Source organism: Solanum stenotomum, chromosome 8 (genome assembly GCF_019186545.1).
Source record: "Solanum stenotomum isolate F172 chromosome 8, ASM1918654v1, whole genome shotgun sequence".
NCBI lineage: Eukaryota > Viridiplantae > Streptophyta > Magnoliopsida > Solanales > Solanaceae > Solanum > Solanum stenotomum.
In genome coordinates, this window is record NC_064289.1 from 1,737,396 (window position 1) to 1,756,635 (window position 19,240).

Below are 19,240 nucleotides of genomic sequence, written 5' to 3' on the forward strand. Positions count from 1 at the left end.
GGGGGGGGGGGGGGGGGGGGGGGCGCTTGCACTTTTAGTAGCTCGATGAACGTTATCGTAATTGAATGTTGTTTGATAGAGGTGTACTACTATCTATTTAGTTCGGCTATCCATAGTCATTCAGTAGATTTATGCTTAATTGATTATTTATTATCTGTTAAAGTTTGAGAAGTTTTGAATTTCTCATGGCAGGTTAAGCTCGTGAAATGTATTGTACGAAATACTGTGATAGATATTTCCTTTAATCAGTTAGGAGGACTTAGCACACTCTGTTTCCTTGAGCAGGTAAGTTACCAGCTAACTGTCAACATTCAAATAATCTTGTTCCTATAGGTGCTCGGATGTGGGTCAATGACTGTGTTAATGTGATAGAGCCTCCGTGCTTTAATTTTGTTTCAAAGACTCTTATATACTAGATGTTTTGCATGTATTGGTTAAGCAGAAACAACAGGAACTGAAAAAGGGTTTAATGGAATCTCTAAAATAGAGAATGCACCTCTTTTAGTTATGGCCTTATAGGTATTGATTTAACTACAGCAGTATGTTGTTGGATAGAGTGGGATCTTTTGGTTAATTGGTTCTTGTTATTTCTTACCAGCCCAATTCCCTCTCTAATTACCAGGTGGTTGTAAACTTCTACTCGTTTAATAATATATATAGCTGAGTGCTGACATCATCATATATCTCTCCATTCTGCAGTATTTGGACCAACTTTTTTTTATGCGATTTGTGCTTAAAATGAGCTACATTTTGCTTTTTAAACAAATGTCTGATAGAGTTTAGTTGTTTATTATCTATTTCAGATTATTGTCCTTTTTAATATTTCCCCCTCTGATCAATTGATTTTATTCTTCTGTTTCATGTTAAATGAGGAAATGACAGCTAATTTTATTCTTGTCTTCTCTGTTTCATGACCGCAGGTAGATCGCCTTGTTGGTAAAAATCATCTATTCAAACGTAGCATTATTTTGATAAAGGCTTGGTGCTATTATGAAAGTCGTGTTCTTGGTGCACATCATGGTCTGATTTCTACATATGCTTTGGAAACACTGGTCTTATTTATATTCCAACTGTTCCATTCATCGCTAAATGGTCCTCTAGCGGTAATTACTTGTTTGTGCCTTTTTACTTTGTGCATTGAGCTTGGTATGCAAGTATAAGTGTATTTATTATTCCTGTTTTTGCTTGCTTTTAGGTTCTCTATAGATTTTTGGATTACTACAGCAAATTTGATTGGGACAACTATTGTATCAGTTTGAATGGTCCAGTGTGCAAATCCTCCCTTCCTGAGTTATTTGGTAAGCAATGCTCTTCCTTTCATAATTCATTGATGTAGTTTGTGATCTCCTTCAGATGTCTACCGCCTTCTAGGATTTTTTCTCACTCTTATGCATAAGCTTACAAAGAGATTGATGTTTCTCCTCTTTTTGGCTTTTGGGTGGTATATGGGTTAGTTGAGTGAAGATTCTATTTTTCTTTATTCAGTTTTTTTCTCACAGTCACCGTTTATCTGTCTGCAGTTGAGATGCCAGATTATATAAGCAACGAGCTGTTGCTAAGTGAGGAGTTTTTAAGGAACAGTGCGGAAATGTTCTCAGTTCCATCCAGGGGTCTTGAGTCGGACACACGACCATTTCAACAGAAGTATCTAAACATAATTGACCCCTTGAAGGAAAATAATAACCTTGGACGTAGTGTCAGCAAAGGTACAACTTGAATAACTTATATTTTGTGGTTTACAAGTTTGTTATATAGGAAACCCGTCCCCCTTTGTTTCTTGTTTTTCTTTTTATCCTTTTCTGGTACTCCGGGTAGTCAGAAACTATGAAGAATGGCAGATCCTTATGAACTGATTCTGCTGTTTTGGCGACAATTGAGATCATTACCAAGTTTGTTTTGTCTGCTTATCCAAGTCTTCCTTTTCATCTTTGCATTCTCTTTTTTTTTTGTTGCTACCGGAAGTACTTAAGCCTTGCCTTGTTACCACCACTAGTTAGATAATGAGCAATATGTTTAACGATTGCCTGCCCAGGAGTATATAAGTTATTTGAGAGTTAGTATGCCTGTAGAAGAGAAGTTTTGGAAACTTAGAATGTGCTTGTCATGTTATTTCCAGGAAATAGCATGATTGTGGTGCTTTGAGTATTTAGGTGGTCTATGTTGCTCTGTCTCACGCATAAATTATGTTTTGATTCCCTTCAGGTAATCTCTATCGAATACAAAGAGCTTTTAAGTATGGGGCCCGCAAGCTTGGCGATATTCTTTTGTCACCAGATGACAAAGTTGCTGATGAGATCAAGAGGTTCTTTGCAAACACTATTGAGAGGCATAGACTCAATCATGTGGCTGAATTGCATTATTCCAGCCTAATTTTTGGTGATGAAGATACATGTTCTTCATTATCTCCTGCTGAATTTTATGCCAATGCTAGAATGCTTCTGAAATCATCAGACGGTGATTTTGAGAATGATAGCCTGAAAAAGGCATATACATCAATATCAAATGAGTTGTTGAGTAGTTTGATGAATGGAGCTTCTTCAGAGATGGTGTCAGAAAATGGCTCCTTTTCAGATGATGCACTAGTGTCAGGATTCTGTCAATACAGATACGCAAATGATCCTTTAGCTTCTGTACCTCTAAATCTCGGTGTTTCAAATGGCTCATATGAGTGTAGTTCTAATGGAAATTCCATGAGTTCTCTTTCTTGGAAGCATTACTATGCTCCTCCGTTCTATTTCAATAAATCATCTGTTGAAAATGGGAACTGTGAACCTGAGTTGTGCCAAAGTGACCTATCTGATTCTTGTTTGGGGGTGGAAACCCCAAAGTGCCCTCAGGAGAGCAGCAGCATTTACCAAGCAGGTACTGATAATAGTGAGGACTTCTGGTCTGGTGGTTCAGAAATCTCAAGTCCAAGGACCAGTGTTTTAGAAAGTGTAACTCTCGATATAGGGGAAAGGGACTTGGCAAGCACAGCTGGAGATATTGAAGCTATAAATCCTTTGGTGGACTTAAGTGGGGACTATGACAGCCATATACGGAGTTTGCTTTATGGCCAGTGTTGCTATGGGTGTTATCTGTCAGCACCAGTACTTAATAGTCCTTCATCACCTTCTCCATCTCAAAACAAAAACTTTTGGGATACTGTCCGACAATCAATACCACTTAGAAAGAACTCATTTTGGCAAACAAATGGGAATGGTATGCTTGTGGTGAAACCAGCTGCTCAACCTTCTGGCAATGCTCTATCATCTGATGCTACTTTAGGTTCTGACAAGAAAGAAATGGCACAAGGAACTGGCATCTACTTTCTGAATACGGTAGTTTTCTCTTACAATCAGGCCAGTTTATTTCCCATATTTTGGTATCTTAGTTTGTTTAGATAAGTATCTCTCTTTTTGTAAAGCTTGAGGCGGTTTTTGTATCTCCTTTCAGGAGTATCACCAGGAGAGACGTTGTAAAGGACGGACTAAGAGTAAGGCATTAGGAAGTCATGGTCAGTTTCATTTGCATAGTGGCACCCATAGTCACGAGTGTGTTGCATTTTCTGATGCAAATCAGTCAGAGGAGATTTCAGCTGTAAAATCTTCTGTTGAAGGTCGTAAGAAGTTAGCCTCTTCTAGCCAATCTGATGGCCTCCGCGAAGAATCTCATGCCAATGCTTTCTCGAATTCATCATGTAGAATTGAATTTGGATCTCTGGGTAATCTCTCTGAGGATGTGCTTTCACACACTTCTCGTGATGTGGTCCTGATTCCAAGTGTCCCACAAAAAGTGCAACTTTCACAACCTGCTTGTAGTAAACAAGGAAGGTAGGAAAAGTTCCCTACTTTTTCTATTTTTAGACTGTGGAGTAGTATGATCTTTGGTACTAGATACTATCTGAAGTTCTAATTTGGTTTTCAGGGATGCAGAGCATTCGTTAAGGCTGAAGAACGAAGATGAGTTCCCTCCTCTACCATTGTGGAAGGTTTAGGATTTCCTACTTGTTTGAAGACTGAAAGGGAATTTTACAGTGAAAACTAACAAAAACAGATACTTTAGGCAGATATCAGATATAAAAGAGAAACTTGAAGACGGTATATCCGAGTATGTCTTTTTTTTTTTTTTTTTGGATGCACATCTAGGTGGAGCCTTTTTCGTAGCAGGAGAGTACAACAATTACAGCTTAGTTCCGATCTAGTCGAGGCCAGCTATATGAATGTAGTGTAACATAGCATATGCATACTGTACAGTTTCTTTGGCAGAACTTCGTTGCGCCATTGGCTGTAATGCTGTAGTTCCTGTGTTACCACCATTGCAAACTTTTAGTGCATGTTAGCTTCTAATCATTTTGGTGCTGCTCATCTGTTTTGCTTCATCTTTAATCTCTGTTTGGCAGTAGTATGTGGCCCCTTCTGGAGATTTGGCTGCATTTACATCCCTTTGGTCATCTGTTTTTACTTCATATTTGATGTCTGGTAAACAGTGACAATAGGTGAGTACATGACTTGGGATTCGTCATTGATTGGACAATAGTTTTGATGAATGATGTGCCACCCAACTTAAGGGTGCGACCTGGAGGTCAATGAAGTGTATGAAAACCTCTGAGATATCAGGGTTCGAATTCCAGAGACAAGATATTGGGTGATCTCATTTCACTTGTTATAGGCCTTGGGGGTAGGTGTGTGTGTGTCGGGAGGGGGGGGGGGTTAGAGTTACTAGATATGTGTTGATGAAAGGTAACATCTAGGATAGTCGAGGTGTGCACAAATGGGTGTGCCACCGTTATATAGAACAGAAATTATCGTTTTTTTTCTTTGGGATATCTACTTTCCCCATTTTTTCTTAAGATAAATTAGGCTAGTTCTATTATAAATGATCCATCTTGATGTCCAATTTCACAAAAAACAAGAAATCAAAATTAATCGCGGAATGTGCGTTCTTTCTCACCTCTCCCGTTCTTTCTTCTTTGACTTACATATTCACGCCCTTTAGTGTTAAAGAAAGAAATAGTAATTTTAAGAGTTGTTGTTTTTGAGTTTCCACTCTTATAACTAATACTAATATGCAAATGCAATCGTAAGAAGGTCTATCTCAAGTGGAATAATATTACTAATAAGTAATATTATTGTTAGGAACCATCTGTTTTTGAAGTAAGTCCGACCTAGTAAACCGTTTAGTCTTATGTCTTAATATCCATAAATAATTATTCTAAGTAACAACCATTCTAGAATGATTATAGCTTGAACCTAATAAAGCTCAAATTAAACTTGGGGACCCAAAATCAACAAAAGTATATATATAGTTATACTCCCTCTCTGTTACAAATTATCTAGTGCGGTTCTTAAAAATAGTTGTCTTTAACAGGTTATATCTTAATTAAGACATAAATAAGAATAAAATAGTCAAAATTCTTCTTGATTAATGTTTTTTAAAAGAGGCGTGTAAAAAAAACACGAGAACGAAAATGGACCGCAAATGATAATCGTGATTGATTTTGATTCGAGGATCTTACGCAGTGGAGCAAACTCTTCTATCGTGTTGTATTTTCTCTGGCAGACCCCCACCCCCGGTCCATCATATTGTCGAAATAAAAATTTTATGTGAGAGTTGAAGCGCCAATAGGAGAATTGGGAATTTTTCTGATAAGAGATCAGAGCGTTTTTCCAAAATTCACCCACCATGGAAATGAATACAGTACTATTTTGTCTCTAGGTGGGATTTAATGAACACGTGCATAGTGTATTCTTTTTATTTAATAGTAAAATAATTTGTGTTTCAATTATTACATAAGATGAGAACGAAAAGTGAAAGTGTGAATACAATAATACAAATACAATCATGTGTGATTTGATTTTGAGAAGAATTTTGTGTGCCCACAAAGAGATATGCTGTTTCCTACAAAAAATAATAATATATATATTCTGTGGATAAGAATAAAAAACAATTATTAGTGGGGGTGAAATAGATAAGAAAATGAAGTGTTTTTTTTAAGTCAACTCATTCCTTGATGGAAAATGAATTTAGATGGGACTTCTGACCTCTCTATCGTCTCGAGAGTTCTGGTGGAATGAATATGAACATTAATCTTAGATCAAAGCATAATATTTGAGTTTAAGGAACAAAAGATTATTTTTTATCCAATAAATCTTACATAATATGTGTTTGAATTAATTAATTCCAAATCAGGTATTAAATATCCAATGAAAAATTTAAAAAAAGAAGAAGAAATTCTCATCTTTTACCTTCTTTGTGCGTAGCTTAATTATCATTTGAATATTTAGTAACTCTCATCAACATAAGTATGAACTTGTCTTTATAACAGAAAGTTGAGAAGAAATTGTTGAGTATTTTTTTTCCTTAATTTTCAGTTTACTTTAGTGACCGCTAAAACACAATCTTTATATTTTTACTTTTTATTTATTTGTTTTTCATTGGAAATAGACAGGATTTTTCCTAACTTGTTATATTCATTGTATTCTGACATGGTGGGTCTGGAGTAGTTACTTGTAGTCATTATCAATGGAACCAAATCATGAATTTAATTCAACATAAAATCAATATGATGTATCCAAATAACTAATTTCAATTCATGCATCAAATTTTAATTAATTATAAAATTAAAATAAAATTTACCTACTTAAAAGTTATATGTCAGCTTAACTAACTAGAGGATCTAGAAAATATATTCTTGTGTTTCAAAAAGAATCTTAGCAGTTGGCCCTTGTTTATGGGTACGAACAATTACAAATCTGACTATTTCTGATCTTTTTAAAGGCATATTTGGTATTGCGTCTTTGATCACTATGATAATAACGTCACCAATATAAGCATATCAAGTTAATAAGAGTGCAAGTTGATTTTCTGTTTTATTTGAGTTGAAAATTTATCAAAAATGATATATTATCGTGCGAGTTGATAAATTCTTTAAAATAAAAGTAAAAGATTATATTTTTTGAAGCCAAGTCAGACATCAACTTCTTTTTTTATAAAAATGAAATGAAAATTAAATATCTTCCTTTACGATTGAGTATTGAAGAGATGATGAGAGTACGTGCACGGTGCATCAAGAGGAGTTATTTTATTAATTAATTTGGTCAAATAATATTGTTTAATAATTGCATTGCAAATTATATGATTTATTTATTTACGTGATAATATAAGAGCAGGTGTCGCCTTTAACAAGTATTTTTTCCCTTACAATAGTCAAACTTGCCCCTTCAGTTATAAAGTAATAAATAATTACTGAATAAGTTTGATGAAATCATCATTTTAAAGGGCTTAAAGTAGCCAATCCAATATTTATACTTTACTAATAATAGCATGATATGCGTCTTTTTGCATATTGTTTTGCCAGAAGATTATTTAATCACATGATTTAAGAATATAATTTCTATAAAAGTACATAACCTCAATAATTTGGATGCTAACTTATTAATATGCTAACTTTCTTCACCATGATAAATTATGTTTAACAGTTTATGCTTACATTTTTGAATTGTTGATAAAATACAGATCGCACTTAGATCAATAATAGTTTTCAAATAATCCTATTGATCTTTTCCTTTAGTAATATTTTTTATCCAAAAAGATACTACTGCACTAGCAAAGATTAAAGTCTTTTTCATCAATCGTATTCCTTTCGTATCATATTATTTGTCCATGTTATTAGAAATATTTATCAAGAAATATTTGTCAATTTACAAAATTAATTCATTTCTTTCCTTAAAATTATTTTTTTGGGAAGTATAAATAGTATGGTAAAGTACCAAACAAGTTCTTCATTATTAATCTTGATACTGATGGAGATACGATACATAAATAGAGTGTATTAAAAAGAGTTAAATGAAAAATTAGTAAAAATATATTTTATATTTATGATTTTTTAAGAGACGTGTAAAGGAAAAATAATACTACCATCCTTCCCCACGTAGTTGATCATTATATTCGTGGCCTTTTGCAATTCCATAATGGCGTGCATCTAGTTTGACAATTAATTACTTTTATTATTAAATAAAATAAAATGTCTTCCTCAATCTCACCTACTTATGGATTGAACTTGCATTTAATCGATAATATCATAAATAATAAATTGTAATAATGTTTAGTCTATTCATCTTATAATATGTATGTGTATTACATTAGTGGGACTCAAGTTGTCAAATGCAAAATCCATCTGTGAAATTGACTCCACTCGTGAATGGATGTTGTATTCAAAATTTCAAATAGTGAGAACCATAAACAAATAAAACTCCAAGTTTAGATCGCTCAATTTTTATTTATTTATTATAAAAGATACGTTAGAATGATACTCAAATTTTCAATTATATACTTGTATTTACGCTTGAATGGAAAGTGTACTAGAGTATGTGTAAGATGAATCAAAGAAAAATGAAGAACTCTTTAGTTTTTTAAATTGACATAAGAAAGTGTTCTTATGCTATTGACCGACATCTACTTGTTCCAATCTAACGGGAAGTTTGACAATTCAATTTCTTTGCTCGATTATATTTATCGTCTTTAACATATATTACATTTATCATCTTATAATATCGATCAATATCTACTCATTTCAATTTTTATAAGGAATTTCGATAATGACAACCTTTTTGTCTCATCAAATTTATCATATCTTGAACATGAATTATATAAATAGATAAAGTTTACGTAAGATCTGGTATACATTTTCAAAATCTATATCTATGATTATAACCTTAACATGCGTAAATTTAAAATTTTGACTCCGTCTCTCGCTCTAGCTAGCCCCTATTTCCTTGCACTAACCTTTTAGTCCTTATATCACTTGATAAAAGATCTAAGTTCTAACATTAAAGATTTAGCTTTTCCAATATTCCTGTTTGCCACTCTTTTTTCTTAGTCACCTAGCAACAAATTATAATCCCACCAAAGCAATAGCTACAGATTCTTCAGGTCCAGTTCTTAATTTGTTTTCCTAATTTACCCTTTTCACCTTCAACAAAATTCCAAAACTTGGCCAGTAAAAATCTTATTTTTTTAAAAAAAAAATCAAAATTTTTCCAAGAAAATCCAATCTGGCCCTATTAGTCCATATTGTGTATCAGCCATTTTCACTTGTGCTATTCTTGCTGTCAAATCGAAACACACTAACCTATCACATTTGTCTCATTTCTCAATCAAATGGTTGTCAGCAACTTCTCAAGACCCTTTTGGCTTCTCTGTTGTGTTGTCTTCTCTGAATCACCTCTTTTACTGAGTCTTGAAATACAAATTTTAGCTACCCACGTAACTCTTAACATCCACAAATAAATAGTTCATCTCTCTTTTTTTTAAAGATTCAACTTGTGCCCAATTTCTCAAGAATCAATTTTGATATGTATTCTGGAGGATTTTCAGATAACTGCAAAGAATCAGAGGAGGAGGGTCTTGGGTATGTTGAAACTGACCCTACTGGTCGTTATGGACGTGTAAGTATTTGTTTTTTCTTATAAAGTTTCAATCTTTTTGCCTTTTTGTTGCATTTTATCATGTGGGGTTGATCAATTTTGCATTTACAGTTCTTGGTTTGTTCATTTTCATAAATGGAACAGATAAAGTTACTGTTTTTATTGATTCTTGCATGTTGTTGCAAGTAGTTCTTGTTTTTCTTGTAAAGTTTCAGTCTTTTGCCTTCTTATTGCATTTTATTATATGGGCTGATCAATTATGCATTGACAGTTCTTGATTTGTTGATTTTCATAAATGGAACAGATAAAGTTACTGTTTTTGTTGATTCTTGCAAGTTGTTGGTAGTTCTTGTTTCTTTTTATAAAGTTTCAATCTTTTTGTTGCATTTTATTATATGGGGTTGATCAATTTTGCATTTACAGTTCTTGATTTGTTGATTTCCATAAGTAGAACAGATTAAGTTACTGTTTTTGTTGATTCTTGATTATGTTTGGCATTTTGGTGTTTATGCATGTGCGGACAGTTCGAGGAAGTTTTGGGAAAAGGGGCAATGAAAACAGTTTATAGGGCAATTGATGAGTTGTTAGGTATGGAAGTGGCATGGAGCCAAGTTAGACTTAATGATTTGCTTCAGTCACCAGAGGATATAGAGAGGCTTTACTCTGAAGTTCATTTGCTTAGTACTCTGAATCATCCTTCTATCATGAAATTCTATACTTCATGGATTGATATCGAAAAGAGGACATTTAATTTCATTACTGAGTTGTTCACTTCCGGTACTCTCCGAGGGTAATGCTCTATTCCTTGTCTATCGTAATTGTTCTCTTCGAATTGCAGTGATTTTAAGTTATGCTGTGAAGTATATGGAAAGTTATGAGCAGTGACGAATCCATAATTTAGAGTCCCATGGGTACGAATCGTTAAATCAACTCTGTGGAGATTGTGAGTCTCGTGTTTATACCATTTCACCAGCAAGGCATCCTGAAAGTGAATCGTATTCCATGAATATGATATCTATCAAGTGTGGTGTATGGAATATAGGACAAAAGGTGGTGGTATCTATTGATTGGTCATGTCACATAGGCTTGAGTTGGATAGCCAATTACTTTGATTTATCAGAAAATTCCCCCACTAGTTAATGTTGCAACTTATTGCATGTGAGGGCCCTGGACTTAAAGGTCCCAATTTCGATGACTAATCGTGTTAGTTTATGAGACTAATTGAAAATTTTCTCCTTAGGCTGTATCTTACATGTTATGTCCTAGTGATCTGGCACCTTACTGCTGTAATGTCTCATAAAAAATAAGAATTTAAATTTGAGTTTTGATGCCTATTGTTACGATTATTAGGAGATTTGGAGTATCAGCCCTCAGTTAAAGTATGTATCTGTTTTGAATGTGATGAATTTGCTGATAGGGATACATTTGATTGAATGCAGATACAGAAATAAATATCATCGAGTAAATATTCGAGCTGTAAAGATTTGGGCACACCAAATTCTGGAAGGTCTGGTTTATTTGCATGAACATGATCCGCCAGTGATTCATCGAGACCTGAAGTGTGATAACATATTTGTTAATGGTCATCTTGGACAAGTGAAGATTGGGGACCTGGGATTGGCAGCAATTCTTCGTGGATCACAGAGAGCACACAGTGTTATAGGTAACTCCATCTCCCACTTCCCTTTTTCCTGGCTGGAACTTTTGTCATCACAATCTGTTATAGATCTGCGGAATACCAAGTAGCGGTGACATTTTCTGAGATCATACATTTGAGTTTGGTGAACCTTACTTGTTCGGAACTGAGGCACAGTTGTTTTTGTATACGTTTGAATTTGGTGAATCAAGCAAGGTCTGTGGTGTTCTAAATGTCCAAATGATTTTTTCTAGACTGGCTTTGATATTGAGATTTGACTACATATAAACTTCAATCAAATCTAAGGTGCACTAGTGTTTTGTCAAACATTCCGCAATTACTACTAATTGTTTATTATTTCTATTTATTGCAATAGGAACACCTGAGTTCATGGCACCAGAATTGTATGACGAGAACTATGATGAGCTTGTTGATGTATATTCGTTTGGCATGTGCATGTTGGAGATGCTTACTGGTGAATATCCATATAGTGAATGTGTTAACCCTGCACAAATATACAAGAAAGTGATCTCTGTAAGATGCTTTAGTTTTTAGTATCTACTTTTTCGACAGCTTTTATCAGTCAATCAGTAGTTTACTTGCATGCCGTTTATTACTAACTCAGGGTAAGAGGCCAAGGGCATTTTATAAAGTTCAAGACTTGGATGCACAAAGGTTTATTAGGAAATGCTTGGAACCAGCATCAAATAGATCATCAGCTAAAGAACTAATGCTTGATCCGTTCCTTGTGATTGATGATGCTGATAGTGAGTCAGTTACAATGATGCGACTTCAGAAGCCTATCTTGAATGATAAAATTGCTATCGAGGACCTTCACTTGAATGAGGATGTTCCAAGGACTAATATGACCATCACGGGGAAGTTGAACCCTGAAGATGATACCATTTTTCTTAAAGTGCAGATTGCAGATAAAGAAGGTATCTATTGTGACCTCTTTTTTGTTATTGAAGAATAAGAACTTTCTAGGAAAAAACATTAGATTCCATAAGCAGACGAGAAGGAATATGAAAAGGAAAAAAAGGATGTTATTAGTCCAGTTTCTAGATAAGCACATGAAGCTGAAGCATTCACTAAAATTTTAACACTGTTCATTGCAGGTGGTGTTAGGCATGTGTATTTCCCATTCGACACTGTGACTGACACCCCCACGGAGGTGGCAAACGAAATGGTGAAGGAATTAGAAATTACAGACTGGAAACCATGTGAAATCGCTAATATGATTGATGGAGAAATATCTGGCCTAGTACCTCAGTGGAAGAAATGGAATCAGTTTGAATCCTCCGATTACCATGTTCTGAGCTATAAGGATGATGATAACGATCGCCATAATCCTTTCCAAGGTTTCTCGTCTTCTTCATCTTCCCAAGTATCATTGTCAGGTCTGCTCTCCTCTCAAGTGATTGACACAAACACCAATGACCGGCGTTGGCTTCATGGTATCATTATTTATCTGATCTAGTTTTATATTACCATTTCCACACACGTTCTATCTTTGCTCTATCGTCGAAAGATTTTATTCAATCAACTTGAGTATTAGTTCGCAATGTTGAGAATGAACCACATATGTGTTAGTTGAGTTATATTAAAGGACTAGCATACTTATTTCGACCAGAAAAAAGTTACCAAGACGTGATTGCTTATATGCATTTTGCTCTTGCAGGTGATATGTTTGATGACACGAGCTCTCAATGCTCGTCACACTCTGCAAATTATTCCAACTTCAATTACTTCTCTGATGAAGAGAATGATCCTGTGACCACCTCTACAAGACAAAGTCAACCAGCTACTGCAATTAGTCACCACACTTCGCGATTCTGCCCTGAGGAAAACTCAAGCACCGGACAGTCTTTGGCAAGAACGTGCTACAAGCAATGCAAAGCTATGCTAGAATCAAAAGGAACTTCTTCCACCTCTAAAGGGAAAGGTAATGATGATACGCGTAGACTAACAAGGAACAAGTCCTTAGTTGATATGCGGAGTCAGTTGTTGCACAAGTCATTGGTGGAAGAAGTGCACAAGAGACGATTGTTCAAGACTGTTGGTGCTGTTGAAAACATCGGGTTTCAACAACCTTACGAGGATTTGAAGAGGAGTCCTAGATCGATGAATTGTACTAATTCGATGAGATTGTCGAGTGATGGTAAGGGACAAGGTCACAAACCAAGAAGACATTGATTTCTCTTCTACAAAATATGTAATTTAAATAGTAAGGACGATACATATGGTAGTTTTAAGCAGATCAGAGTTTGAATTAAGCAGCTGATGTAATTGTAAATGACAATAAAAGTGTTTGTTCAAATTTTGTTCATTTGTTCCTTCAAGCAATGGAAGAATAACACCCTCTTGCAATTTGTGCAAATATTACTCTTGGGACTGACAAAACATTAGACTGTTGGTTGTTCGAAAACTTATGAACCTTTTAGACCATGGTCTAAAGATCTAAATCTTACGAAAAAAAGCCTTGAGAATAGGCCCATAATTTGCTATATATAGTGTATCGTTTAGTTTGTGCCATTTACAACAACTCCATTTTCACTATATTTTCCAAACAAATTATATTCTTGCCTGATTATAGAATATCAAATAAGCAGATCGATTGATTTTAGATTGGTTAAAATAGTTTTTCTTTTATAAGGTCCAAATGAGCTTTTGCATACATAGCATTTTTGACAGGAAATTACGCTCAATAATCTTTAAAATGAATAATCTTGAACTTTTGACCCCTGTTTACCTCATAGGACTAACCATGATTGTCCCCAACACCTTGCTGCCTACTTGGTCACAAGTTCACGCTACTGAGATCAGCTAATGGGTCAAAATGGGTTGGTTTTTTTGAATGAGTCAAAATAGACTAAACTGTAGGTCGTAATCCAAACCATCCCCTTTTACTAAATTTTATATACTTTGTTTGATTTTAATAATTTACTTAAGCACTTAACAACCCTTCTTTTTTTTATTATAATTATATGTAATAAATTTTTTAACAAAGTTCCTCATGGATCAATTTGATTTCTGAACTCTTAACTTAACTGAATTGAATTGAACAGATTAAAATGGACTGAGTTAATAAATAGTTTGAAGGGTAGTGAGTTGTGTTTGTATGGGTTACTTTTGTCTCCCTTATCTAATTGTGACTATAAAATAGTTAATTTTGTGCAATAATAATATGTGAAGGGCATTTTTATTGATGTGTATGGCATGCTATGTGAGTTATAATGTTCAATAATTGATTAAAAGGGCAAAGTAATGGTATATTTGCCCCATGCTTGTTACACTTTTGTTAACAGAATCTTCATGGTGGATCTTTAATGAATGATGAGGCTTCACTTTTTCCCAAAGGTCATTTTGATTTCCAGGTATACAAAGGACATTATAGTTTTAACTGTAATTGGTGGATGCATCTTCTTGCTTCTTTCTTTACTTCAATTAAAAGGGGTAAATCGTAAGGAGGTGAATGAATATGATTCTTTTACTAAAGATTATTGGTATGAATTGCTTTCCTCTTAAGTGACCGACTTGATTTTGAATTAATCTAATCAATAGATTTTGAATACTCGAGGCAAAAGTAGCTCTCTCGGAAGTCTGTTTCCACACATCATCGTCTTAGTGGAACTAGATTGTTTTAAAAAAAAATAAGGGTTAAAAATTTAATCTTGATTTTCTTACTAATATTAATTAAGAGTGTGCTTGGTATGGCCAAAAATATTTTCTAATTTTTCATGCTTGGTTTGTGAAAATATTTTGAAGAAAACTAAGTTGTTTAAAAATTATGAATATGACTTTCCCTTGAGCAGAAAAAACGACTCTAGCATAAAAAAGAGCACATTAATTCTGGAGCTGTGGATGATTTAGACAACTAGCTCTAAGATTTTTTTTTCCGTAGTTTCCCTTTAATAAGTTGTACTCATTAAGTCTCATAAGTAGCATTTCAAGCTCATTATATTGTCTCCTCCCAAACCTCCAACTAGCAGCGGAACCACATATACTTGAGGGGTCGGAAAATTACACTGTGTAGCTAAATAAAAATATTTAATATATATACATCACATATCGACCTTCCTTGACATCAAGCGATTTTACTTTTTTTGTTTTTGACATCTCTTAATCGAAATTATGGCTCCATCACTGCCTCTTAGCCCACTCCTTGACCATACCACCCTATCCCATACTATTTTGAAAGATTTTTTACAATATTTTTTTGCTTACTTACGCAATAATCAAAGAGTGAGTAATTAGAAAACATTTAATTCTGGATTGTGCTCTCGTGACTAGATGGAGTTTGGTACTAAAATTTCCCTAACGACCCTGTTTTTCGATCAACGACAAAAACATACATTCAACGCACAAAATTCGGGTCGGGTGTTAGTGTTAACGTTGTCAATTTCTCTCTCTTTGTTTCTAGTTACATGTTGGCTGCAACTTATGTACTAACCATGCAGTGGCGTAGTCAAATTTTTTGGGCATAATACATAAATATACTCTTTAATTTTGCCTCATTTTATATTTATATTCTTTAACTTTAAGTGTGCACAAGTAGACATTTAAATTTGTATAAAATTGAACAAATAGACACACACATCCTATGTGGCATCCTACATGACATTTGCGTCCTACGTGGTGTCCTATGTGTATTATGCCGCATAAGACTCACGTGTCTACTTGTTCAACTTTATACAAGTTTAAGTGCCTATTTGTGCACATCCAAAGTTGGAGGGTATAAATGTTAAATGAGGCCAAATTAAAGGACATATTTAAGAGTGTTCAAGATGAAATATGTACCTATGAAACTTATTTTCACACACACATATAAATATATATAAAAGAAATTCGATGAAGAATGTTCGACTAATACATTTAGCTATGATACTGAGTGCCTGAATGAATACACATGCCTCAATTTTATTTTATTTTTAAATTTAAATGTCTACACTAAGACTTGTACCTATTGTTAATTTGAGTTTATTGATTTTGAATTCATTCATTTAATCATATAGTAAATCTAAGGTTTGAACTAATCTCGTGGAAGGGGGAGTTAAGAGGGTGAGGTAGGATAGAGGTCTAAATTTCAAGTACGATATTATTATTAATTTAAGATATATATATCAATGATACAAAGAATATATATTATCAGGTTATCTTTATCTATTATAGACGATCTTTAATAATTAATCAGACATATCCCTCAACTAAGTTTCTAACAACAGTAGGCACTAGCAACTCACAAGATTCTAAATGTCCAACACAATTGAAACATAACGTACATCTTTAATTTGGCCTATATATTTACATCTTTGTGGTCCTTTTCATTAATCTCCATAATTACCATGAAGAATTAGACTTAACATTATTCACTCTCAAACTTTATTTTTTTTAATAGGAAACATCTTTTTGATAAGACAATTAATACTGTTCCCAAAAAAGGAAACTTGACGATCAATGAACAGCTAAAAAATTTGCATTATTAATTTGTACAAAAGGCAGCCAATAGGGTACCTTAATTATCTCTGTCTTTGTTCACTCATTTTGACAATTATGTAATAGAGAAGGCCACCTTTTACTTTATGACAACAATGCAAACTTTATTTATGATTTGCAATATATTTTCTTCACATTCTGTATTTGCACTATCTTAATTCTAATGTGGACCTCTTCTGTCTACACTAGAAAGTGAATGATCAACTAAATAATTTGGGTCGACAAAAAAAATGTGAAATAAAGTGCATGTTCATCTCACATAAAAGTTTACAACTTAATCTTGTATCAAAGCAGGATTTCGTTAGAAAAATAAAGGGCATCTCTAAAGAAAGTGTTCCTTGTAAACTAAGACGATATTTTTTGAAATTAATCTTTAATGAACTTGTAAAATCTAGAGAAAAAGAATAAGCTCGCAGACGTAAAAAATGAAAATAGAGGCAAAAGGTGGATTTGACGCTTCCCTTCTCCTTTCTAAAGCTCGCGGACGTGAAAAATGAATTATTTCACAATTATCCTTATTTCTAATACTTTCGGCTTCTAGCTTTACAACTCCCCCGAAATTTAAATAGGGCAGGACAGGACAAGACGGGCAGGGTTAAACCTTTGACAAGTTAAGGCTTGCCTTGCCCGGTTCTGCCCTGCCCTATTTACATTCTTTACCGGAAAATAATGGGTTTTCCAACAGAACATTCAAATATATACTCATCAGAAAGGGGAAGAAAAGATCAAAAAGTACAATATTTTGCAGCTATGAACAAGTTAGTTAACTAAAAAATTCAAAATAGTAGTACTTTTTAACATTTTTAGAAGAAATGAGAATACTAGTAAATTTTTACAAGTGAAGGTTAGACAAGTTGAACCATATTTGTTCAAATGCCTTTATAATAAGATCATGATATTCATTTGAATTCAACGAAAGATAACAAGCAAGAAGATTTTCCAAGTCTTTCGATGCCCTGATATTATTTTCGACAACCATTTCGATCATAGATTCTCTAAAATCTTTCTCAGGATCAATTGAAGCCTTCACTATAGCAAAACTAGTCCCTGTTGAAGTTGAACAGCTCTCTTTTTTTGCCTTCGAACGCCTTTTTGATGATGACACACTATTTCTCTTGCTCGCTACTTTAGTAGAATTCCTTCGTAGTTTTACACCAGAAGAGCTAGAATAATGTTTTCTCGAAACAGGGGAACCTACTCTGTTTTTAGCTTCCTTTTCTCGTTGAGCCTTCACATTTTCGTCCTGGTTTATGTTCTTGATGGAATTCGATGTCTTTGTAATGATCGGAGGGAGTTGATCAATATCTGAAATTTCCTCGTACTCTGTATTAAGATTGTGGAATTCATTCAAGTGAGCTTTATCATTCATGTCTATGATTATATCGGTAGCTGAAGAAGTGAAGTGACAACTACAAGAATTTGGCCAATTCGAGCCAAGTTCATTGAATGATTGAGAATCAACAGAGTCTAATTCCGAGGATGGAGAGTTGAGGAAATCTAATTCAGGGAATTTATCTTCTTCTGTTGAGTAAACAGGAGAAGATGAATTTAACTTGTTTGAGACTGAGACGTAGTTGGAAACAGAAGAAGGAATGTGTTTAGGAGAAGGCTTGTAAATAGTTTTTCTCTTGGATTTTTTCTTAGATGACGACGATGATGATGATCTTCTTGGTTGATCAAGAAAGCTATAAGAATGAGAATTATAAATCTTGTCAACTCTAATGGACCTTCTAGTATAAGAAAATGATGATCTTGGTTGAGAATATTGTGACTTATTTGTAGAAGAAGATGAAAATGGGGATTTATGATTTTTGGTTTTGCTCATATCTTTAAGCTTGTAAAACCAAGTGTTTGGCATCATATCTGAAAACTTGAACTTGTGATTTCCCATTGGAGGAACAACTTTGCTTCTTTCTAAGCAAAATAATGAAAGTTTGTGCTAAATAAATAGTGTTGAAAAAAGGAAGAGGGGGACCCTATAGGAAGATATGTGATGAAGAAGCAAGTGGAGCACAGACTAAACAGTGGTTTCTATTTTATGTATGTAAGCCAGCTACTATGTGTTACTCCCTCTATCCCGATTTATGCTACGTTTTTCATTTTTCGAGAGTTAAAACAATTTAAGTTTGACTGAGAATTTAGCACATGAAATAGACATGTTTGAATCTTGAAACGGAATACTTATTATGATTTTGGCCATACATAAATTGAGCAGGTTATGGGGAAGTTTAGTTTTTTCATACTTCAGACAGTAATGAAAAGTCACAAACTGTTACACCTATTTTAAAATAATGATTTTGGTCCATACTCTGATTGTATAAATCAGCATCGGCCAGCGACGAAAACAGAATTTTTACCAAGAGGTTCATTATTTTGTGTGATTTTTCTGCAAAGGAAACTGAACTCCCTTCTTCCTCTACCCATCAATCCCCGGGCACGGAGCTCTTCAATAAAAAATTATAGTGTATATATACAAAGTAAATATTTTTTGTATATATATATAATAAATAGATGTTGAACTTTCTTGATGAAAATTCTGGTTATGCAAGTGGCCCATCCAATAGGCAAAAAGAATAGAAAAAGGAAGTCAGGAGGAGAGAGCAACCAAAATGCTTTAGAAGAGCAACATACTAGCTATCTTTTAGAATTTCACTAGAGATAAAATGAAGGATTGTGTCCCTTTTTTTTTTTTTTTTTTTTT

The 19,240-nt window shown here is 34.0% G+C and overlaps 3 protein-coding genes across 5 annotated transcripts; 2 read left to right on the forward strand and 1 right to left on the reverse strand.

The window, feature by feature from the left end:
- The first annotated feature begins 45 nt into the window (after positions 1 to 45).
- Positions 46 to 4,308, forward strand: LOC125872288 (uncharacterized). Its single transcript, XM_049552999.1, has 8 exons — positions 46 to 57; positions 193 to 285; positions 921 to 1,103; positions 1,196 to 1,298; positions 1,521 to 1,706; positions 2,203 to 3,320; positions 3,436 to 3,812; positions 3,907 to 4,308. Exons 1-8 carry the CDS (start codon positions 46 to 48, stop codon positions 3,974 to 3,976), a joined length of 2,142 nt encoding a protein of 713 aa, XP_049408956.1. The 3' UTR covers positions 3,977 to 4,308.
- A 4,773-nt stretch (positions 4,309 to 9,081) lies between these two features.
- LOC125872742 (probable serine/threonine-protein kinase WNK4) lies at positions 9,082 to 13,423 on the forward strand. Of its 3 annotated transcripts, none has more exons than XM_049553517.1 (7): positions 9,082 to 9,428; positions 9,932 to 10,197; positions 10,847 to 11,070; positions 11,420 to 11,577; positions 11,669 to 11,981; positions 12,162 to 12,443; positions 12,725 to 13,423. In XM_049553517.1, the coding sequence occupies exons 1-7, from the start codon at positions 9,336 to 9,338 to the stop codon at positions 13,237 to 13,239; spliced, it is 1,851 nt and encodes a 616-aa protein (XP_049409474.1). In that variant the 5' UTR covers positions 9,082 to 9,335; the 3' UTR covers positions 13,240 to 13,423. The 3 variants fall into 3 exon arrangements, with proteins under 3 accessions (XP_049409474.1, XP_049409473.1, XP_049409475.1); XM_049553516.1 differs by having other exon boundaries at positions 9,084 to 9,428; positions 12,162 to 12,500; XM_049553518.1 differs by lacking the exon at positions 9,932 to 10,197 and having other exon boundaries at positions 9,084 to 9,428; positions 12,162 to 12,500.
- Positions 13,424 to 17,279: 3,856 nt separating this feature from the next.
- LOC125873255 (transcription repressor OFP2-like) lies at positions 17,280 to 18,505 on the reverse strand. Its single transcript, XM_049554155.1, has one exon. The coding sequence runs from the start codon at positions 18,428 to 18,430 to the stop codon at positions 17,372 to 17,374; it is 1,059 nt and encodes a 352-aa protein (XP_049410112.1). The 5' UTR covers positions 18,431 to 18,505; the 3' UTR covers positions 17,280 to 17,371.
- Positions 18,506 to 19,240: the final 735 nt, after the last annotated feature.

Excerpts from the sequence above, each read along its gene's own strand:
- LOC125872288 (XM_049552999.1), top strand. Across the intron at positions 286-920 it reads CACTCTGTTTCCTTGAGCAG|GTAGATCGCCTTGTTGGTAA; the intron begins GTAAGTTACCAG and ends TCATGACCGCAG. Across the intron at positions 1,299-1,520 it reads CTCCCTTCCTGAGTTATTTG|TTGAGATGCCAGATTATATA; the intron begins GTAAGCAATGCT and ends ATCTGTCTGCAG.
- LOC125872742 (XM_049553516.1), top strand. The coding sequence starts at position 9,336 with ATGTATTCTGGAGGATTTTCAGATAACTGCAAAGAATCAGAGGAGGAG. Across the intron at positions 10,198-10,846 it reads ACTTCCGGTACTCTCCGAGG|ATACAGAAATAAATATCATC; the intron begins GTAATGCTCTAT and ends GATTGAATGCAG. Across the intron at positions 11,982-12,161 it reads GCAGATTGCAGATAAAGAAG|GTGGTGTTAGGCATGTGTAT; the intron begins GTATCTATTGTG and ends TGTTCATTGCAG.
- LOC125873255 (XM_049554155.1), bottom strand. The coding sequence starts at position 18,430 with ATGGGAAATCACAAGTTCAAGTTTTCAGATATGATGCCAAACACTTGG.